Source organism: Emydura macquarii, unplaced genomic scaffold (genome assembly GCF_026122565.2).
Source record: "Emydura macquarii macquarii isolate MOO-44397 ecotype Brisbane River unplaced genomic scaffold, CSIRO-AGI_Emac_v2 contig_1045, whole genome shotgun sequence".
NCBI lineage: Eukaryota > Metazoa > Chordata > Testudines > Chelidae > Emydura > Emydura macquarii.
Window position 1 is genome coordinate 12388455 of NW_027131182.1, and position 24519 is coordinate 12412973.

The following is a 24519-nucleotide window of genomic DNA, read 5'->3' on the forward strand; positions in this document are numbered from 1 at the left end:
TAAAGAACATGAAAGAAATGTATCCATATCTGCTGCACATTCCATGTATTGCTCATCTTTTGCATATCACCACTAACCATGCAATCAAAATTAATTTGTTCCAAAATGTCAACAAATCTGTGGTACGTTTTTCAGAGATATTTAAACACGTTGAGAGACAAAAGCGAGTGTTTTTTAAAGTCTGTACAACCAACAGCATGAGCCCATCAAGTTTGCGTGTGCCCCCTCATGTTGTGCCATCATGCTGATTTTCCTGGCTTGAGGGAGCAAAATTCATGTTCACTGGGACACGTGACAAACTCTCTCATTAAAGAAGATGCAGTCATCTCAAAGAAGGCAATGGAACTATGAATGGTCGAGGATGATGGAAACCAGCGAGAACTGTATTGCAAGTTCTCTTTTCTTTGTGTATATTTGGGAAAAATCCACAGGGTTCATTTGCAAATGGAAACAAATGTACCTCTGATACATTGCATTGATATGCCGCTTTACTACAATTTGCAACTTGCTGCTGTTGTACATAAGACCTTAAAAGAAGTGGATCTCAAGTCAATGTGCCCCTAAAAGAAATTCTTTTCATCTGCAATGCAAATCTCAAAATAAAATGAAGGCAATCATATCTCACCACCTACCCAATGAACTATCTGGATTATGACCTCTTCTTCCCATCTGTGAAGTGTCTGATCCATTTGTCAAGGCTCAGATGCTATACAATTTTAGCAACTACGAAAATATTCTGCATATTTTCCCTTGCAAGGCAGAAGAGTTCAAGCACAATTCTGACTTGTGCATGGCATGTGAAGTGCCTTGGGATGACAGCATAGCAGTACTTGAATACCGAAGAAGTGAAAGCCAGTCACTGCGTATCATGTCTAGTGTGGCGTTACATGCATTTGCAGTGCCAATAACTTCAGTGTCTACGGAAAAATTATTCAGTCTGTTCAGAAAAGTTCAAGACAAACACTTGCATGTGCCTCTCCAAAGACCGACTTCGATGGCTTAATATTTACTACAATAATGATGAGCTGAAATTTGCAGAGCTTTCAAAATCTGGTATTGTCTGCTGACTCTAGCAAAAAAAATTATGATGAATTCCAGTGCCTTTAACAAATGGCTCAAAATTATTTATTTGTTTTTGCTCAAACCTCCTAACTGTGGGAACTAAAGACCATGGGCAAAGTTCTGTGATTTAGACTTCTGAATTAGTCTTATTATAAAAATAAAGCTTTAACTTTTTGCATCTTAACATCTACTGTCAGTAATAATTATCTGACTCTCCCTTAATTTCCCACAACTGTGAAAATTCAAATATATAACAGAAAAAAAATGCTTTAAAATAAAAATGGGTATTTTCCATCAAAATTCAGAAAAAAAAAAATATATATATATATATATAAATCTAAATTATCACCAAGCCTACTCATGAATGAGTTTCCAATTTCTCACATACTGTCCTGCCCCCTGTTCTAGGTCCAGTCTCTTTTGTCTACAGAAACTACAGAACCTGTGGAAGTTACTGGAGCACTACAGGTAAAGTACCTCTTGCACATAGAATCATAGAATATTAGAGTTGGAAGGGACCTCAGGAGGTCATCTAGTCCAACCCCCTGCTCAAAGCAGGACTAACCTCAGCTATATCATCCCAACCAGAGCTTTGTCCCATTTATTCCTGCTGCTCAAATCATTGTGAGTTGGGAGACAAAACATTTGGAGTCCATGATAGGTCCTGTAAATTATACAAAAGAAGCCACCACAGAGCTGGGAAGAAGAAGTTACTCACCTTGTGCAGTAACAATGGTTCTTTGAGATGTGTCCCCCTATGGGTGCTCCACTGTAGATGTATTTGCGTCCCTGAGCTGCTGATCAGAGAACTTTGCTAGCAGTCCATCCAGACTGTGCATGCACTGCTCCCTGCCTGCCACGAGACTAGACTAGTCAGCGGTTGAAGGCAATCCCTCCTCAGTTCCTTCTCTACTACAGAGTCAACTATGAGAACTCTGAAGTACAGGGGAGAAGAGTAGATCATGAAGCACCCACAGGGGGATACATCTTGAAGAACCATCGTTACTGCACAAGGTAACTTCTTCTTCCAGTAGTGTCTCTATGGGTGCTCCACTATAGATAACTCCCAAGCAATTCCCATCACTGGTGGCTGGGACTTCGGAGTCTGATACAGATGATAGTACTGTAGCACCAAATTTGGCATCTGCAGCCGAATCCCCCAGGGTTGCATAGTGTTCTGCAAAGGTATGTGCAGATGCCCAGGTAGCTGCTGTAGATTTCTGCTATAGAGATATCCTTGGAGAAGGCAATGGATGAGGAGACTGACCTTGAAAAATGTGCGGGGTGTTACATTATATAATTGGTTACAGAGTTTAAAATACACCCTGAAGCCTACTTAGAAAGTCTAAGCTGAAAATCAGTGTACCTTTTGACCTATCTGCAATGCAGAGAAAGTGTCTCAGAGACTTTCTGAAGGCTCTTGTCCTGTCCAAGTAGAAGGCCAATATTTATCATTATGCATAACACAGCACAGTTTTATTATACTCTTGGTAACAGATATTTAGACATTTGCCTTATGCACCTCCTAGCTTGGTGTTTCTTTGACTCGTAAAACAAAACTGAAATTCATCTGAAAGCAGTGTCTTACACAGTTCATAACCTGAATATTGGAAACAGAACATAAATCCCAAATCGTCTTGTGTACATTTTTTAAAAGTGAACATAAATTCTCTTATAAAGGAGTCCCAGTCTTCTGACTGGAGAGAATGGAAAAGGTCCATCTTGCAATAGTAGGAACCACTGTGAATGAAGGCAAAATGTGGAAAGCCAGGAGCATATCAGGTTTTAAGTTCAAGAGGAAAGACTAAGGAAGACTGCTGTTTCATTTGTTATATAATGTGTTACTTTACCTATCATCGACTTTAGAAAAACTTGCATATAGTATTTGCAAGACAGAATGACAACTGGATGTCAATACTACATACTTAGTAAAGCTTTATGAAATTTTGCAGTAAGAGTTACTTTACATTAGTCAATTTGTATTAAAAATATCCAATTTAACTTAAAAAGTTAAATGCTTTTATGAACTATCCACACTGGAAGTGCATTTTAAAATAGTTTAATTTTTTTGAAAAATTGTAAAAAGATTTTTTTTTAATTTGCAGTCTAGCCTAAAACCTTGATTTCCACCCACAATGAGTTTTTAAAGCAGATTAATAAGCCTTTGAAAATAATGGTTTACAAAGAAATTGTTCAGTAGTTCAGCCACAAAACAACACAGTAGCACTACATCTTCAGAAGAAAATCTGTAATTAAAATATATTTAAAAAAATCCTACCCATTCAAATGTTACAAAAATATACAGTTTATGCAAATTGGTTTCAAAAGGTGTTTTTCATGTACAAAAAAACAAACATAAGGAATTTCATAAAACAAAGATATCAAATGATAAAGACTTCATTTCATTCAACCACACTTGACTGAGGAAAGGCACTTATATGAACCAACTTCTAAAAGCTACTTACCCTTTACAAGCTGTTCATAGAATTGGGGCTCAATAGCCCCAACTGCCATGAATTTCCCATCTAAGGTCTTGTAGGTCTCATAGAAAGGTGCTCCACTGTCCAGCAAGTTCTCCCCCCGACATCTGTTCCAAAGGCCTAAATTTTGAGACTTCCACAGGAAAGAACTTAGATACGCTGTTCCTTCTACCTTAAAGATTTATTAAAAAAAAAACAACCCAACAACTTTAGAGTTACCAGTGAAATTGCTGGCAATTCCACACAAACAAGTATTCATAAACTTACAATTAATGTTACTCTTGCTTAAGATTTTTAATTGTCATATTCTTGTTAAGTAGTTGGTTTAAGGATTATATCATTCACAAGAGCAACCTTACCTTTAAAGTTGTGTGTGATGCTTTCTAAGGCCTTGTCTGTTGTGTATTTTGTGTCTTGCCTAATTGCCTAGAATTAAATTATTAAGGGGTAGCTCAGCCAGTCCTGGCTGGTTTTAGTGTTAGTTCAATAAAGAGGCTCCCTGTATTGCATCTCTCTGTGATCCTGTGCTCATCTCTCTCTCTCTCTCTCTCTCTGAACACAAGCAATTAAAAGGAATTCAACATAACAAAAGTGGAGAGGAGGATGGGATCGACCTGTGATGCACCAGCAAAAAAATAAAAGGCAAAGTAAGAAAAAAACCTTTTTGCAGTTTTGGGGGCTGGGCTGTTTACACTGATAGTTCAAACTGAAACTAAAACAGACTCTGCTTTGTTCTGACCAAAGTGAAGTAGACAGAAACAAAGCAGTGCTAGTAAATGGAAATCACCAACAACTGTGTGTGAATGACCCCAACACACATGAATAAAAGACACTAGAAGCCGAGAAAGAAGGGGGGGGGGGTAAGAGGGGAGAAATGGCTACATGTACGGGGCCCCTGGGACTTTTTAATGAGACTCTAGAGCAGCGGTTCTCAACCTTTTTTTCCCCGAGTACCACTCGGGGAAAAAAAAGGGGAAAGGGGGGGACTTTCAGCGACCGCGGGGGGGTCTTTCGGCGGCAGCAGGGTTACATGAGGGGAACAATGCCCTCTGCCGAAACCCTGCCACCGTTTGACCCTTGTCGGCAGCAGGGTTTCGCAGGGGTGGGTGGGAACTTGCGGCGGCGGCGGGGTTTCACAGGGGAGGACGGGGGACTTTCGGCAGTGGATTCGGCGGCGCGGTACGGCTCGCGTACCACCCAGCCTTCTTCGAAGTACCACCGGTGGTACGCGTACCACCGGTTGAGAACCGCTGCTCTAGAGAATTGGAACTCATATGCTGAGTGTTTTCAGCTTTTGTCATTGCAAATGAAACTGCAGATGCAAAGAAGGTGCCCATTTTCTTAAGTGTTGTAGGAGCCAAAACCTATGCTTTATTGCACAGCTTAGTGCACCCTGATAAGCCAGAGACAAAAATCTTACAGTGACATTGTTAAAATCCTGGAGGCACATTTTTCTCCAAAACTGCTGGTAATTGCAGAGAGATTTAGGTTCCACAAAAGGAATCAAGAAGAAGGTGAAACAATTGTGCAATTTGTAGCAGCTCTGAAGAAGCTTGCTGAGCACTGTAAATTTAATGATGTGTTTGCACAATGAAGCAATACAGAAGCGCCTATTGATAGAGGCCCAGCTCACTTGGCAGAAGGGCCATTGAAATTGCAAGCTCTATAGAGCTGGCCACAAAGGAAGCCCAACAGCTCAGTGCATCGACCAGAGTGCATAAGGTGTCACAAGAACCTACCCACAAGACAGTGGGGAGCCAGGAATGTTACCGCTGTGGAAAGCCTGGTCACCATGCATCAGAATGCTGGTGTAAAGACCTAGTGTATCGACAATGTGGCAAAAAGGAACACGTTGAGTGTGCCTGCAAACAAAAGAAAGAAGAGTCAAACAGAACAGGCAAACCAGAGAAAAAGAAACCTGCTGTCTGGTGGACCAAAAAGGAAAATCTGCACATGGTAGAGCAGGCTCAGGATGATCAAAGTGACACCCAGTCAGAAGAAGTGCCACTCCATGTCTTGTCCCTGGCAATTGGCTCACATGAATACTGGGTAACCCTGATGTTGGAAGGTAAATTTGTACACATGGAACTGGACACTGGCACAGCAGTTTCACTAGTCTCAGATATTGTGTATAAGGAGAAGCTAAAGCATCTCTCGCTTAAGCCAACAAAAACTGTTCTGAAGATGTACACTGGAGAAATGTACCCATATTGGGCACTACTGATGTTAAGGTGGAACTCAATGGACAGTCTGCTAAATTGCCACTGTTTGTGGTAGAAGGTAATTAATCAACCTTAATGAAAAGGTCCTGGCTTGGGAAGATCCAGCTGAACTAGGCAGAAGTGCACAGGATGGCTAAAGAAGGAACAGGTCTGACAGGTGTATTAAAGAAACATGCTACTGTTTTTGGACAGGGCCTGGCAAGTATAAAGGGAATCACTGTAAAATTGAACATTAAGCCTGATAGCCAACCAAAATGTCTGAAAGCCAGAACTGTGGCATATGCCATCAAGCCAAAGGTTGAAGTGGACCTGGAGCACGTGGTCAAAAATGGAGTCCTAGTACCAGTTACCCAAAGCCAATGGGCAACCCCACTCATTCCAAGAATGAAGAAAGATGGCTTCATTTGGATTTCTGGGGATTTTAAGGTCACTGTTAACCTGGTGTTGTGTGCAGAGCAATACCCTCTTCCCCGCGTTGATGACCTCTTCGCTGGTTTGGTTGGGGGACAAAAGTTCGGCAAGATTGATCTGAGTCAAGATTGATCTTGACGACATCCTGGTCACTGACAAGAATGAGGATCACCTTAAGAACTTGGAGGCTGCCCTACAAAGACTGGAAGAGTATGGCCTACGAGTGCGCAAAGACAAATGTGAATTCTTCCAGCCCTCTATTGAATATCTGGGACATATCATAGATGCTATTGGCCTTCATAAAGCTCCTGTGGAAGCTCCACCTCCTCAAAGCATAAGCCAACTTTGCTCTATTTAAAGCTATTGAACTACTATGGAAACTTTATTCCACAGTTAGCAACACTACTAAAACCATTACATGAACTCCTCGGCCAGAACAAGGTCTGGAAGTGGACTGAAGTCTGTGATGTTGCATTTAATAAGGCAAAACATGCATTGCTAAATTCAGAGGTTCTGATGCATTCTGATCCGTCCTTACCTCTACAGTTGGCCTGTGATGCCTTCCTTATGGAGTGAGAGCATTTGTTTCACACATTATGCCTTCGGGAAAGGAGAGATCCATTGCCTTTACTTCATGCGCCTTAAGCAAAGCAGAAACTAACTATGCCCAAATTAAATGTGAAGCCCTGGAAATTGTTTTCGGAATTCAGAAATTTCACCAGTACCTGTTTGGACAGAAATCCACACTTCTGACTGACCATCGACCTCTAACATCGATTTTTGGACCATGCACAGGCATTCCACCATTGGCTGCTAGTCATATGCAATGATGGGCATAATTGCTTTCCACACACAACATATTCTTCCTCCCTTATTGAAAATGTCCATTTAACAGAACAATCACTAAACTAGGGAATGAGGGTAGAGTGCCTCATTTCCCAGCTAAACCCCAGGAATTATTCTGCTCTGTAACATGGGTTTGCCCTCGTTAAAGATCCAGCCATTGAGGAGGCCTTCTCTCTCTAGGTGGATTACAGCAGACTTCTGGTTTTCTTGCACTGCAAGATGTTATCGGTGCAAGTCTAACGATGGGCTCAGGACTCATAGCTCAAACAGATGAGGATGTTGTATCTGCTCAAACAGGAGAGGGGGCTGTATCTGCTGCAGAGGTGGATGGAGAAGGGGAGTCAGGAACGGGTGACTCCTGACTAAATGATATCTCACCTGTAATGGTGAGGTCAGGCAGTTCAACTAGAGATGTGTCCTCAGGACATGTATGACGTGGCAACAACTGATCTACATGCCACCACTAGGTGAGATCATCTGCAGTCTGGAGACTGTAGAAAACTGGAAGGTGGATAAGGAACTGGTTAAAGAGGAGTCTGCAACGAGTCATACTGAAAGGTGAACTATCAGGCTGGAGGGAGGTTACAAGTGGAGTTCCTCAGGGATTGGTCTTGGGACCGATCTTATTTAACCTTCTTATTATTGACTATAGCACAAAAAGTGGGAGTGTGCTAATAAAGTTTGCAGATGATACAAAGTTGGGAGACACTGCTAATACAGAGAAAGACCGGGATATCATACAACAAGATATGGATGACCTGGTAAACTGGAGTAATAGAAATAGGATGAAATTTAATAGCAGAAAGTGCAAGGTCATGCACTTAACACTAATAACAAAAACTTTTGCTATAAGCTGGGGATGCATCAGTTGGAAGTGACAGATGAAGAGAAGGACCTGGGTGTACTGGTTGATCACAGGATGATTATGAGTCACCAATGTGATGAGGCTGTGAAAAAAGTAAATGCAGTCCTAGGATGCATCAGGAGAGGTATTTCCAAAAGAGATAGAGAGGTGTTAGTACCATTATACAAGGCATTGGTCAGACCTCATCTGGAATTCTGTGTGCAGTTCTGGTTTCCCACGTTTAAGAAAGATGAATTCAAACGGGAACAGATGCAGAGAAGGGCTACTAGGATGATCCGAGGAATGGAAAACCTGCCTTATGAAAAGAGACTCACAGAGCTTGGCTTGTTTAGCCTAATCAAAAGAAGCTGAGGGGAGATATGATTGCTGTCTATAAATACATCAGAGGGATAAATACCAGGGAGGGAGAGGAGTTATTTAAATTCAGCACCAATGTGGACACAAGAACAAATGGATATCAACTGGCCATCAAGAAGTTTAGACTTGAAATTAGACAAAGGTTTGTAACCATCAGGGGAGTGAAGTTCTGGAACAGTCTTCCAAGGGGAGCAGTGGGGCAAGAAACATAGCTGGCTTCAAGACTGAGCTTGATAAGTTTATGGAAAGGATGGTGTGATGGGACAGCCTAATTTGGCAACTGATTGATCTTAGATTACTAGCGGTAAATATGCCCAATGGCCTCTGATGAGTTGTTAGATGGGGTGGGTTCTGAGTTATTTTTTCTGGGTGTCTGGCTGGCAAGTCTTGCCCACATGCTCAGGATTTAACTGATCGCCATATTTGGGATCAAGAAGGAATTTTTCCCAAGGGCAGATTGGCATAGGCCCTATGGGGGTTTTCACCTTCCTCTGTAGCATGGGGCACGGGTCACTTGCTGGTGGATTCTCTGTACCTTGAAGTCTTTAAATCATTATTTGAGAACTTCAATAACTCAATCTAATACAGGAGTGGGTGGGTGAAGTTCTGTGGCCTGCGTTGTGCAGGAGGTCTGATGATCATAATTGTCTCTTCTGACCTAATAGTCTATGAGTTCAGCTTGGCTATTTGATCTCTTGATTAATAAACCAAAACACACCCATTCCAACAGAGGGACAGCCAAGTAGCCTAGTGACCCTGATGAGCATAGCAATGGGACACAGGGATAGCCTCTGTTGCAGCTCAACTCATTAAAGTTTCAGGCTTCTAGAAGTAAAACCAGGTAAAAACTCAAGACAGTTTAGCCTTTCAATAGTTAACATGTTGACACCCATCCTCCAGGGAAATCCTATGGTTTTATATGCATCCTCCAGTCTTGTACTCCAACATAATCAACTTTCAATCTAAGCCTGACTTCATTTGGGTTCTTTTTTTGGGAGAGGTTAGAACTCATTGCTGAGACTGCTCTTCTAACACATCTGGAAACTGAATGAATATATTGCACAGCTCAAGTCTCTCCTTAGCCACTAGAATGTTTTCTGCCATAGATGCTACAACCTCCCATCTTCTTTCATGATAGGTGTTTTGACACGTCTTAGCTTTAAGAACACGACATCCAACTTATTCATAGTAATGCTCTCTCATGAAGATTCTCTCATCAGCACTGAGATAATGTGAATCTTTGTCTTTCCTGTTTATTAAAATTTGGAGCCTAAAAAAAAAAAATGTCACTTGAAACACTTCAGTTTATGTGGGACGCACTATCTTCAAGCCTAATATTGGAGTATATTTGTTCATACCTAGTTATACATGTTGTTTTGTTTTCAAAACTTTTAGTTATGAATCTAATATGGTATGGAAAGTGTCCTAAACAAAATATTAGTGTTTTATTACTGAAATATCTATTTGTTTCTCCCTTTCTAAAGCATGAATAAAAAATTTTAGGATTTTTTAAAGTATACTGTGCCATGAGGATTGAAAAATTCAGGGTTATTTCAGATGCTATTTCCTCTTTTATGTGCTTTGTTTGTCACTCTCTTCATACAACATCTTGTCTAGAAGTTTCCCTCACAGAGAGAGGAAAACATTTGTTCTTCTTGTCATATGTTAAATTAGAGTACCATCCTGTCCAAAAGGATTCTGTACCTTCATCCAACCATTTGCAAAATGACTGCAGGAACACCAAACTAGTGTTACTTTTACTAATGATCACTTTGTCCTGCACTGTTCACAGTTACATAAAATTATAACGCTCAAGTAAAAGACATAAGATCTGATTTTCTCCTCACTCTTTTTACCATAGTGCAGCTCCACTGACTTCAATGAAGTTACTCCCAATATACTAATATTATTAAGGTCAGATTCAAGCCCAACTTGTCTTCTTTAGCTGTATATTCGGCAAGTTTAAAGGTCATTTTTCCAGTTCCTGAAAATATTTCTCTCTCTGAATCTGAAATCACAAGTCTCACTTATAAATACAAAAATTATTTGTAAGGGATTTGAGGACATGAGGCACATCAACAAAATGCTATTTTGGCATAGTTGTGACAAAGGGCAAACTAATCTATGGAAGATTGTGAAACACTACAAAAAGTCATTGTGGGGACATGGGAGGAGGTTATAAAACTATTTCCTCTTCCCCCCCTAAGAAAATCCCACCCACTTGAAAGAGTTCTTAATGTGATGCAGATGTCTGATAATAACATAAGTAATGTGCCCATTAATCCAAAATAGAAGATTAAAATGAAGTGACAGTTCAAATATTGATATGTGGTGGTATTAGTTAGGTTTAAAAAAGAAAAATTCCATGAGTCAGAATTGGACGTGGAACCAGACTCATCTGTCTCAGCTTATTATTTAACTGTCTTTGCTGATGATCATGCATGTGTGTGTTCCATCAGCACCTTCCTATGTAACGCCTGTTCAAGGGAATGGAACATAATGAAATACCAGGTAAAAGTACATCCAGTGACACTGGACAAGCACATTTGATGGGAATCACCAGAACATCATTAGGAAGTGAAGTGCTGTAATTGGGCTCCACGGTTAATACTCCAATAAGATAAAACTTGGAGTGAGAGAGAAAGGGTTCATGGCTTTTCTTGTGTTTTTAATGTTTTATTCCCAACTAGCTGTGGACTTCTTTAGGACATCAGTGAATTTTACAAGCTCTCCTTGTAACATCAAGAAATTCTTTTTAAGGAACAAAAGCACAGACAGTGATGATAAGGTAATATTCTCAAATACGAGACATACAGTGTTCCTTTAAAAAAAGCTAAAATAATTTTGAGAACGCTAGTATAGAGGCACTGACTGTGGATGCACTGTTAAGTTACCTTCTGTAATCGGTTTAAAGCGGGACTTACATTTTTGTTTTTCTCTACATACAGGTGACCTTTCAATGAAAAATTTCAATGTTCATTTTTAAGTCCTTTGAATTTTCTATGTAGCTTTTGTTTGATTTATTTTCATAAATTTTTAATACAAAGTGTTTGAAACAGATCTTTTGTTGAAATTCATCCATGCAGTCTGATTTCTTTCTTTTTCTTTTTTTTTTTTTTTGGTTAACTGATATCTTTTCAAAAGACATTGTCCATCTAAACAAAAATTGGCAGCCAGATGAAACTTTGATAGATCTGGTACAGCAGCCAGACTTTTTAAAAAAGTAATTTTCAAGATTAAGGGTCATGTTTTGCCCTTATGCATCATTTTGTGTGTGTGTGACGCATACAATCTTCTCATCACATACCTCCTGCCAACACATCCAACTACCACATCACACACCTTCAAATAATCGTGTTGAGAGGAGGTAGTTTGTTATAGGGTGTAACAAACACTGGCATCCAGAGGGGGCAGAAATAACACTGTGGGCCATTTTCTGTGGTATAAAGGAGTTAGGGCAGCAGCAAGGTGTGATAAGAGGTTTGCCTGTGGGTGAAGGAGTAAGAAGGTGTCCTGTTAGGTGACTTAACTTTTCATTTCCCTAAGACCCAGTGCTGTGCCTTACCACCGACTTCATCCTTCTTTCCTTTTGTAGAGTTAGAGTTTAAAAACAAAAAATTAAAAATAAACAAATAAATTAAAAAAACAAAAGCTTACCATACTTGCATCAATGAGTTGCCCTTTGCCAGATTTTGTACGTTCATAAAGGGCCACAATAATACCCATTGCACACATGACACCTCCACCAGCAAAATCACACAGAAGATTCAATGGTGCATAAGGATTTTCATCTCTTCTACCAAGTTTCGACAGCACACCTGAACACCAGCACAAAAAAACCCCACACAAGTTTAATCATAAAGTGTCTGAACATTAATGTTAGAAAAATGAAAACTAAAGTGTCTTCAACTTATATACCTTAACCAAAGATAAAATAAACTTCTTACATTCCAGTTTACATTTTGAGTAAACAAGTGCTCCTTCATTCATAAATGTTACAATATCTGAATTCATGATCATTAACACTTTATTATTTAAACAATTAATAAAGGCCTGATAGTCAAAAGATCAGTGGTTTCTCTATTAATGAATTGAGAAAAAGTTAAATGTAAAAAGTTACATTAATGACACTGTAGGAAGGCGCTGTGGCCTTCCTCAGAGCCTGGGCCAGAGGAAGGGTCGCGACACCCCAGCCAGATCGTGCCACTGGCTTAGACAAATTATCGTAATACTTTGTATCTGTACCACACCTTCCAAATAAAGATCTCAACAGACTTTACTCATGTGAATTAAGCCTCACAACACCTGTGATATTTGTTTTCACTTTTAAAACATAGCAATAGGCACTCATCCAGTGCTCTGAGTACCTACCCCATAAATTCAAAGTTCGAACAAAGGCCTATGCATAAATATACCCACATTAGCACACACTCTCCTCAAAAGCCTTAAAAATGAGGAGGGGAAAAAGGAAAGTGAGATAGGGAAGTATACTATTCCCATTTTACAGGTAGAACTGGAACAGAAAGGTTGGTTAACTTGCCAAAGGTCACACAGCAAGTCTAAGGCAGCAGTCAGAATAAAACCAGAGCTCCTCAACCCCAGTCAAATTCTTTAGCCACTAGGTCGATGCTTCTTTGTTTGCTCAATGTTACAGTTGAAAATTTAAAAGCACTAGTTGAGAATTTTGAAGAACTATTATAAATCTCTCAGATTTAGGCACCTGTAAGGCATTTTAAGCACACAAATATCAATCCAGATGCATGAACTGGGATTTTGATATAAAACACAGATGTCAATACCTAACTTGGGATACCCAAGTTTGAAAATTGGGCCCTTAAATGTAGCAGTAGAGTATAAAGAGTCTCTTAGCAAAAGTAATATAGTTCAGTAGATCCCTTCCCATTTTTTGAAGTCATTGATGAGAAGATGTGCACTGGTTTTTCCTTTTCATTTGCTCTGTGGGAAATAATACATGCATAGAATTAAGGGTTTTGGTGGCTGGGTGATTTTAATTGTGCATTTCCATAATTTCTATTTTCTCTTTTAATGTAAGGTGCTGCAAAGTTGCAAACTTAACTCCAGTTTAAGAAAGTTTTTGTTGCCAGAGAATTCCCTTTGATTTTTTTAAATGTCTACAAATTACACTATGGAGCATGCAAGCAACTCTGAGAAGAACCATGCTCCCTCCAACACAGGAAAAGAGAAAAATGGTGGTTCAAAGGGTAGGGTACATAAAATGGATTTAGTGGCCTATGCTCAGCACAAGATCTGAAAGAAATTGAGAAATGGCTTTATTGCACCTTTGCATTTCCCCAATCATGATTTGGCCCAATGTGAAACTTAAAGAAGTTTCAGGGCTACTCTAAATTGTGTCTAACTGCAATGGCCCTCAGGGATTGTCAAAGTACAGTAGTGCTCTGGGCACATCTTTTCCCTGAGACACAAATCCTCTTAGGGTGGTGGCTGCAAGAAGGGTGGCACAGAACTAGCTAAGTCAGTTTTATGCCAACTACAGAATTCCCTACATGCCAAGAGAATCCTCAGCTAGAGATTTAAGATAACATTACGGTCCCTTTACACTACAGGAGTGACAAAAAAAGGATTGATGCAGAGACCAGGATCTGGCTATTGTTTTTATTTGGGAAGGGGCTTCTAAATACTTGCCCTCTTTGTTCCCCTGACCAGCCCCCTTAGCTTCATTTTGCTCCCTAGTTCCCCCATAACCACTCATTCCCCGCATCCTGCCACTGGGGTAATGTTGAGTTAATCAGGTCTGCAGCTAAGGCACATTCCTCCTAAGTCTGCAGCCTAGGATATGAGCCCTGAAGCTGAAGCAGCACACAAGTTCAATGCATCCTAAGCACTGGCTGGCACTGATGTTTTGTTTCGGTAGCCCACACACCAATGTGTGTTTCCTAAAGGGCACACAAGCTGACATATGGGTTAAGAACTCCAGAGCTCAGGATGCATGCAGAAAAATTTTCAATAACTAAAACCTGCCATTCAACAGTCCAACTGGTGTCATAGGCACCAGTAGGAGAATAGATTAAATCTAATTTGGACTTTTCCAGGACATTTGTGTTACAGCAAACCAAAAACTATAAAGAGAATTTCCAAAAATATGAGATGATTTCATGTCTTGAGTACTCACATTTCCCAAATGCCTTGTTTAATTTTCCTTTGGCACAAAAATTCTACCTGGCATGCCTGCGAAATTTCAGGCAGATTAGTTCGCTAAAATAAAATTGAGTTTGCCAAAAATTAGATTTATTATTTACTATGGGATGTCCTGGCAAAAGCCGTTTGAAAAAGACTAACTCAGGATCACATGGGAAACATACTGCAGGATCTGTAAACACTCCATATACTCATGTGAACCTTTTATAAACACACTGATAAAATCTGATTTGTTGAAAAAAGAGTATACTCGTGCACCGATAAGGTTTTCATTTTCTAATTTAAAGAACCCCCCAAAAAGTGCATAAAATACAGATATTTCTGGCTGAGGTTTTCTTGCAATAGGCTGTACCAGTTAAAGTAAAAGCTTCCAAGAAGTACACACAATGGTACTGATTAAACCAGATTTAGGAAGAAGAAAATTACTTTACAGGAATTGTGGAATTTGTTCTAAGGTCCATCAGAACTGAAGTCAATAACATCACTTCATTAGCTACTTTCCTCTGGGCTGGCATTCAACATAAGGATACGTACAGCACTAAGGCAAAGAAGAGCTCACAAAGGGTCTGCAGCTTTCACTTAGCTCAGTAATTCAGTTTCACACAACTAGACCTATTGATTTTGTAGTTTCATGGGACTATCCATGAAAAGATTAACAGGTGAGTACAGGTTGAGGGATCAGGCCCAAAATGAAAAGATAAAAATGAAGATTATCAAGAAAATTATTTGTATATTAAAAAAATTCTGTATCCAGGTAAAAAGAGTATAGAAAGAAAAACCTAAAGAACGAGACGCTTGAGTAATTTAAGCTATGTCCACAAAAATCTTATAATACAACTTTAATTCTTAATTTAACCAAAACCAAAGATAATCTAATAGGAATTTTTACAGTTTACCTGACAAAGCCAAATAATTGATGTCATGACCTGCAGATCTGGCATATTTTCCTGATTGGCCAAATCCAGTAAGTCTAGCATAGATGAGTTTTTGATTCTCTTGTAGGAGGACTTCTGGACCAAGACCAAGTTTTTCCATGACACCTTAATAGCAAGATAAAATGTTGAATCCCAATCCACACTTTTGCTTGAATTATAACTAACATGCATATTCAGTTAAAGCCTTGTACAGTAGCATATTAAAACATGAACTGTCAATATTTTACAAATGAATAATGTACTAAATGTATTTTATAAGTTGAATGCACCAAACACATTTAATGTAAAAGTAATTTAAATGCACTTCGTTTCTCCTGTTTCAGATTCCTCAAAACCATCCTGACCAAATTCCTCTGCTGTGGATCACTGAACATAGCTGAACCAAAGAGACAGCTCCCAGGGAGTAAGGCACTATAGTAAAAGGAAAGAGGCCAACTTTTAGCTAATGCAAAGATTGGGGAGTGTAAGGCTGAACCTCTGACTCTTTTCTTGCTTACCTTCCCGATATAAGTTCCCCTCTTACCTTCAGTTTTGGCATAAGTTCATCCTTATATTAGCCTAGCCTTCTACTACTATCACATTGCTCTTGTTTTTATGGAAGGTAAAAACAGACTAAGGCAATTGTACACTCAGCAAATAATTTGCAGAAACTGTACAAATGAATTTCTTCTGTAGCTTGAAGCTCAAGAAACTTTTGCAAAATTAAAGAAATGTTATAGTCAGTTTTAATTTACAGAAATTAAAAACTGTGTAGACTCAAATTTTGAATTCTCTCCTTTTTAGCACCGCACCCCCAAAAAATAGGGGATTGTGTTTTTATTTTTTTTTTATAGACTAAATGTTCAAGCTGTATATAGTTTGTAAAATGGACTCTTATCTGTGTTTAGCAAACTACAGCTAAACTTTGGTCAGAATTACATCTGATAAACAGTGCTGACATTGCAGAGCAACACAATCTGAAAGGGAGGGAAAAGGACAAATACAGGATTCTTAAAATCGCTTTCTCACCTTCTTCCACATCACATTTTATGAACAGAACACATCTTCCCCAAACTAGTCTTTAAAATAACAACCCTATCATTCTTCAACTTCTTCAAGACACAATTCTAGTATGACACTGACTAGAAAATATCAACTGATAATGGCTAGGCAGAGAAGCAGAGAGATTTGCTGATATGTATGTATCTATTTAATAATGTATATAATTCTACAGATCTGGATCATCAAATTTCCACCTGCCCTGAAAGGTGAACCCAATTGAATAACAGCAAGTTCTTAAATTAGAAAAAAAAATCCATCCTCTTCCTGCAAAAATTCAATTTTAAGATTTCATGACTATATATTATAAATACAAACTGCACCAGCCCCTATGAAATCCTATTGATGAAGCTTTGTATATGCATAGATGCAGTTGCAGGATTAAAGTCTAAGAATCTTAATATGGAAATAACCAATTTTAGCTTTGTCACTATTAACTCAATATTGTAAAGCACTTTCAAAATGAACAGACCGAATATGAAGTCAACAATATACTCTTTACTGCCACAGAAATTCTAATACAGCCTCACAAAACTGTCATGAAAATTTACTAGACTAGGCACAAAAATGTATTTGCCTGCTCTTTACCACCATAGGGCAGATTTTCAAGAGCCTCACTGATGTCAAAGTAACTAACTGAAAGCCAGTGGGATTTGGGGGCCTAACTGCTCTTTGTGCCATTGAAAATCTTCCCATCTATCATTTGGGCCCCAATCCAGCAAATGGTTCTATGCAGGAAGATCTCTGAACCAGTGTAGAACTAATTTCAGGACCAGGTCCATGAGATGTATTATATAGCTACAGAATTATGAGACACTGCATATGGAATTTTATCCTTAATGGGACAGTTGTATCCACTCATACTTGCACCCATATTTACACTTTTGTAAAGGAAAGGTTTTTACAAAACCAAAGGGCAATAGAAATGTCCATTATATTAATTGTAAAACCCCAATGGAATTTGTTGCTTCTAACCAAACAATCCCATGGCAACCCAAAGTCATTTCAACACAGAAAATGTGAAACTACAAATTAAAATGAAATGGGTTTTATTGATTTGCACTGTACAGCCTGTGTGTGTGTGTGTGTGTGGGGGGGGGGGGGAGAGAGAAACAACCCACACAACATGCCAAAACCGAGGAATACACAGAGAAAAAAAGCACACTAGATTTGTGAAGTTCCCAGTTTTAACAATCACAGGTATTATTAGTAACTCTGAAAAATGTGACTGTTTACAATGATTGATGTTTAAGATGATTTAGTGACCTTTTAGTCCTAAATCTGGGGTGGCCAGAACACAGCACTTCAATGAATCCTTAATCTTTAATATAGAAATGCAGCCCCAAGAGAACAACAGGCATCAGCATGTGATGTGCAAGTTGAAGCTGAGCCTCATGCTAAAACTTGTCATATTGTGGCTCGACTAAGTGTGGGCTTATGTGGCTTGGGAAAGAACAGAGCATGCAGGACCTGTTGTCTCCACAGGAATTGCACCTCCGTATTAAAAACTCAGACCCTGACATGCAAAGCCTTACATGCTTGATAAACTTTACACACTCGGAGTGCAAGTGTTTAAGCCATTGAAAAACATAAGCATGTTCTTTGCAGGAGCGAGGTCCAAGCATGCCACGATTTGCCCCATTATATATCCATTGAGGTCATCCATAGACAATCGTCAGAGTTGTTTGAAGCTGGTTCCGTAGGATCCTTTAGCCGTAAACTTTCTCCTGTGGGCTGCTGCGTTCCCTAAACCTGGGTTTGCCCCACGGCATTTGCATCCCCACACCCTGTTTCTCACCCAGCCAAGGAGGTGCTGTCATCCCCACAGCTCCCATCTGGGGCACCGCTGACTACTGCCCTCTACTCCCCTGCCTTCCCCAACTTTACCCCTGGCCCCAAGCCCCCGTCCTGCCTCTTCTCCCCTGCAGAGCGTCCCCAGGATCCCTCCCCTGGCCCAGCGCCCCCAGCTCACAGCGAAACTCAGACCCGAGCCAGCCTTGCACCCTAGCACCCCCAGCTCTCCCCCCAACCCTGCGCCGGCCTCCCCTCAGCGGCCTCGCCCCCAGACCCGGCGGCCCCTCACCGTGGCGGAAGGGCTCCACCAGCACGTCCGCCCGCAGGCAGAGCCGCCTCAGCGCCGCCGCCCCCTGCGGCCGCTTCAGGTCCAGCGCCAGGGAGCGCTTGCCCCGGCCCTGCACGTCGGTGTTCATGGCCGAGCGGGGGCAGCGGTCCACCCGCACCACCCGCGCCCCGAAGTCGGCCAGGATCATGCCGCAGAGCGGGGCGGGCGCCAGGCCCGCCAGCTCCACCACTCGCACCCCGCGCAGGGGCATGGCGGCCGGGCTCGGTCCCTGCTGCCGTTGTGCGGCCTGGGCCGCGCGCGCGGCCTCCTGCCGAGACATCGAGCCTGCCCCGCCTCCTCCCCTCCGCCTCGGGGTATGGGCGGGGAGGGGGGAGAGCGAGAGCGCACAGAGCAGGACTGGAGGAGGAGGGGCTCGGGGGTGGGGGGAGCAGGAACACACAGAAGAAGGGGGCGTGGCAAAACTCCGCGGGGGGCGGGGCACTAGGGCCCTTGACCCTGCCCCGCTCTACTGAAACTACTTCTGTGGTGCCCCCCATTATTGTAGGACTGCACCTGAGCACCCTTGATCTCTGGTGTCTCTAGCCTCGCTCAGCACAGGCCTGTGAGAGAGGCCTGAGAGCCCCTGCCCAGGACTCTATTTTTAATTCTACTCCCATCCTGCAATACCTGCTCCTGCCTTGTTTCGTGCATATTTATCCCACTGGCACCTGCCAGAACCAAAAACTGGTTCCTGACCTTCCCCGACTGGTTTTTTGTTTGTTTGTTTATTTGTTTTTGAAAACCATTGTTATTGCCTGGGTGGTTTCTGTAGGGCTGGCTCTGGCATCCTCTAGTGCCCTGCGCTCATTGCCATAGCTGTGGCACTGCCAGCCCTGCACCCTGTCAGGTCCTTCTTGCCATCAACTGCAACGGTGGGGATGGAGGGTGGGACATGAGCAACACATTTTGAAGAACAGCAACAGTTAGGGAAGGTCAGTAACCGGTTTTTCTTTTTCGAGTGCTTGCTCATGTCGATTCCGTGCTAGGTGGCACACAAGCAGTACCCCCGGAAGTGGGCTCAGAGTTCATTGATGTGCTGCTTGCAGCACTGTTCTGCCAAAGCGGATGTCGTCCCGGACCTGCTGGCTTGAAGCGTAATGGGATGTGAAGGAATGGATTGAAGACCAGGTAGCAGCTCTGCAGATGTCCTGAAATGGCACCTGCACCAGGAAGGCTGCCAATGAGACTTGCGCCCTGGTAGAGTGGGCTCATACAATCGCTGGTGGAGGCACTGTTACTTGTTCATAACAGAACTTGATGTTTGTAGTTATCCACAAGGAGATCCTTTGGGAGGAAATGAGCAGACTTCTCATCCTGTCTGCCACTGCAATGAAGAACTGCATTGACTTCCAGAAGAGTTTAGTCCTCTCTATGTAGAAGGCCAAAGTCCATCTGACATCCAGGGTGTTCAACATACGCTCCTCACTGGATCCATGTGGTTTCAGAAAGAACACTGGTAGGAATATGCCCTGGTTATTTTGAAACTGTGACACCACCTTTGGTAGTAAGGCTGGGTGGAGTAGCAGCTGCACCTCGTCCTTGTAAAAAACACCATATATTGGTTCCGAGGTGAGCTCTCTCATCTTGGAGATCCTTTGTGCCAAAGCAATCACCACCGGGAAGGCGACCTTCCAGGAGAGGAGCATCAGGGAGGAGGAAGCTAGTGGTTCGAAGGGGGAAATAGGAGGCATGAGCCTTGACAGAACTAGGGTCAGGTCCCAAGGAGAGATAGGATCCCTAACTTGCAGGTAAAGTCTCTCCAGATCTTTCAGGAACTTGATCATCATTCCATGGGAAAAAACACTGACCTACCTTGGACCAGGGGATGGAAGGCCGAAATAGCTGCCAGGTGAACGTCTTGGCCCTGGTGCTTGAGATGTAACAGATAGTCCAATATGGACTGTATTGAGGCTTATAAGTGAGGAGAAAGGTTCCGGCCTGAGGCCTAAACAGGAAAACCTCTTCCATTTGGCCAGGTATATTGCCCTAATGGAAGGTTTTCTGACTTTTACTAAAAATAACAAAGGAGGGGAGAAGAAAATGACAACTCCAGTCCCTGCCACCAGTGACAGCTTGGAGTTGTGGGGTCAGTGGCTCAAAGCTGCAGGGCCCCCGCCACTCACAGTGGCTCAGAGCTGCAGAGGCCCTGGTGGCTGACAGCTCCGGCCCTGCTGCCCCGAGTTGAAGCTGAAGAAAATGTCACGGAGGTCTTTGAAAGTCACAGAATCCATGACTCCGTGACAAAATCTTATCTTATAATAAGGAAGTTGTTTAAAAAAATAGGAATTTTAAAAAGTATTTAATCAGTTTTTGGAACTTTGAAACATACCATTCAAGTTATTTATATATGTTAGGAATATTATTGCTTTTTGAAAAACATTTAATGAAAAAAAAAAAACTGCTCACAGCACGGCCAGCGAGCTGATACAACAGTGACAATCTACACAGATGTTACATCACAGATCAACAAAACCTGGGAGTGAGATTCTCTGACCTGACTTGAGCAAGTGTACTACACCGGATTTGTAGCGAGGGAGATAAACACCTATAGGAAAGAGAAATGCAAACAAAATAATTAGCAATTTCCCAAATAGGCTACTCTTGGTAAACTGATGAGAGATTTAGTGTTTTCCCACAAATTACCACAGTTTGGTTTTTTTGGTCACCCAGTCCTACCTGCAACAAAGTACATTTTACCCACTCCTGCTATTATGACAGCAGGTCCTGTGGTACCTGTGGGATCCCAGTCCCACTGCAGGGCTCTACGTATCCAAACCCATGAGATTTTTAAAGAGATAATAAATGTTGGGTTCTTTATGTCTGTCTTTTTAGTTTGAGCTTTTGTGGTAGGCACTGGACAACCTTGTTAGCAACAAGAAGGACTAGAAACCACACACAAAAAAGCCAACATTCTCTTGTTATCCCTTGACTCTGAGACCTGTGGTTTTAAATATACCAAATAGTGCAAGTCCTTCACTAATCACAAGAGTTGGCAATACTGTATCATCCCCATTTTATACAGAGAAACAGAAGGCTTGTCTACATGGCAAGGTATCGCATAGTGAGCCAGGATATGAATTTACTGTGCACTAGGTTGTTGCACAGTAACGTGCCATGGGGACCCTGCTACAATGCATTCAAAGTCAGAGTACAGGAATATCTCCAAGTGCACGACAAATCTACATGTGCTGTTGCAGCATCCACGCCAGCTGTTACTGCACAGCAGGCCAGTGCACATGGATTCACACGCCGGTTTGCCATGCACTAATTTGAGGTATAGACAAGCCTTGAGCAAAGTGCCCAAGATCACTCCAGAAGTATGGAGCAGAGCAGAGAATTAAATTCAGGTCTCTCTGCATGCTGCATCCCAGGCTTGTACCTTATCCACTCAGTCATAACATGACAGCATAGAGTTTGAGTAAAATACTGTTCCATTTTGCAGAGTAGATGGGATGGACCAGGGGTGTCAAACTCAATGATGGTGACAGGCCAAATTCACATAAACTCCACTTCGCAGTGCCCTCCACAGAAAAATTCAGATCACTTTCCTCTTTTCGGCGGCGGGATTTCGCTGTGGGCCGTGGCTGCATTGCCGCTTTAAGGGATTTCTAGCAGCGATGTCCGCCACCGAAAAATTCTGGGCGTCTCACGCTTTTCGGTGACAGGCTTCTGCGGAGAAAGGTATTCTCTTTAAGTGCTTATTAAGTGCTTATTAATTTTATTATAGAGAAATCTTATAGAGTTTATTATAGAGAAATTACATGGAATTAGAAAAGAAAAAAACCCAGTTTCCTCAGTAGAAGTCTTTAAAAATAAATTCAGTCAAAATTGTACAGGAAAGCTGGAGACGTTTTGTCCCCAGCAGTACTTTCAGGCTTCCTCCTATTCTTCCACTCATTCTGCTTTGCTAATGGAGCAGGTATATTCTATACTGCTTCAGCCTGAGCAAGAAGAGAGATCTCCTGGGAGCAGATAACCTGTCAGGCAATATTCTCCCCTCCCCCCCACTTAGTAAGAGGGGAAAAGCTGCAGATGAAGTGCAGTATATTATAAACATATATGTATTTAATGGCAATTAAGGTTGCAACAATACACACCTGCAACTTCAAACTTTAAAAACCTGGAAATAAAAGCTGAGGGGAAGTCTCATGCATTTCTTGCCACTTTTACTTTGCCTACAACATTGAAATGTTGGAGTGTTTGTTATCAAAGTCATGTTTCCATTTTCAGATACCAAACAGCAAGTCATACCCCAGCTTCATCAACTCTCAGTCCAGTGCAAAACCTTAACTGTGACCTTAGCTGCTCTGGATCAACAGATTGGCACATCTGACTGTCACACATTTGGGAAGTTAGTCTTAATATTGGTGAGATTATTGTTAAGGCTTTGCAATAGAGTGCGAGTTTTACAAAGCAGCAATATGTATTGTTTTCTTTCCTTCTCCTCCCCCTCTCGTCCCATCCATCAGACAAATGTTACATTTCTTGCCAACTAGGTCACATCAATCTTGGTGCATTTCTTTTCCCTTGTGGAAAAAGTGTAACAAATCAGACCACAGCAAACACTATCTATTTATAATGAATATTATATTAATCAGTACCTGGGGAGCAAAATGTGGAGCAGAGCACAGATCCCAGAACAGATATTCTTAAGAAGTGAAATAAGTTTTGAAAAACTTCATAAAGGGGTGATTTTAGAAATCTTATTCTCTCTGTATCAACTTAATTTCCATCAAACTATCATGAAAGATTCAAATAGTACTCACCATTTACATTTTCTGTTTAATTTCTTCCTCTCCCCCCCATTTCAGTGAGGGTCTTACAAAATAAAGGTTTAAGCCTCCAGTTTTTCTGGGTACTTCCGCCTTAAACTTAGGTATATGGGGTCATGACCTGTGCCTCCATAATATGGTGAGTATTTACATGCAAACAAAAGTGTAAGTCAGTTGACATATATGGTGATAAGTATATATTTAGACAGGAATCATAGAAGATTAGAGTTGGAAGGGATCTCAGAAGGTCATCTAATCCAATCCCCTGCTCAAAGCAGGACCAACCCCAACTCCAACTTGCTAACCATCTCCAGTACCAGGAATCTCCAATATTAGAAGGTTTTTATTTGGTTGGTTTTTAATGCAAGGTAGACTAATCCGGAATTCATACCATTTTCATAACAGAACTTACGTTTGTCTTTGCTGAATTTCATTTTGTTGTCTATAGCCCTGTTCTCCAATTTATCAAGATCTGAATTTTAGTTCTATCCTCCAAAGTGTTGGCAACCCCTCCTCTCCTAACTTTGTGTCATCTGCAAAGTTGATCAGTATGTTCTCTATTCCTACGTCCAGGTCATTAATAAAGATATTAAACAACAACGGTCCCAGAACAGATCCTTGAGTCCTCCCTCGAATCCAACATCATTCCATTAATAGTTACTCTTTGTTTGTCAAATAGGTGTCCACTTAATGGTAGTTCTGTTGAGCCCGCATTTCTCCAGCTCATTTATTAGGATGTCATGTGGCACTATGTCAAAAGCCTGGCTGAAGTCCAGGTATATTATGTTCACCTCATTTCCCCTATCCACCAAACCAGTTACCCTGTCAAAGAAGTTGGTTTGTTATGATTTGTTCTTAGTAAACCCATGCTGGCTGCTAGCAATCACCCATCCATATTTGTTCCCTACTTTTGTTTCTTAATGAGATTATAAATTTGGTTGATAAAGGTAATATTGTTGATACAACATACTCAGACTTCTGTAAGGGGTTTGTAAAGGATTTGACTTGGTACCACATCACATTTTGATTAAAAAAAACTAGAATGATATAAAATGAACATGGCACACATAAAATGGATTAGAAACTTGCTAATTGCTAGGTCTCAAAATGTAACTGTAAATGGGGAATTGTCATCAAGCAGGTGTGTTTCCAGTGCAGTCCTGCCAGGACTGGTTCTTGGCCCCACACTATTTAAGATTTTTATCATTGACCTGGAAGAAAATAAAATCACT

At 41.3% G+C, this 24519-nt stretch overlaps 1 protein-coding gene across 1 annotated transcript in view; it reads right to left on the bottom strand.

Annotated features, from left to right (window-relative positions):
• The window catches only part of AMACR (alpha-methylacyl-CoA racemase), a 30008-nt gene extending 11195 nt beyond the window's left edge, over positions 1–18813 (bottom strand). Inside the window, exons 1-4 of the mRNA XM_067545491.1 lie at positions 18477–18813; positions 15317–15460; positions 11901–12061; positions 3528–3714 (exon numbers count right to left, since the gene is read on the bottom strand). Coding sequence (XP_067401592.1) covers positions 3528–3714; positions 11901–12061; positions 15317–15460; positions 18477–18795 — 811 coding nt within the window. The 5' untranslated portion in view covers positions 18796–18813. The remainder of the gene's footprint in view (positions 1–3527; positions 3715–11900; positions 12062–15316; positions 15461–18476) is intronic.
• Positions 18814–24519: the final 5706 nt, after the last annotated feature.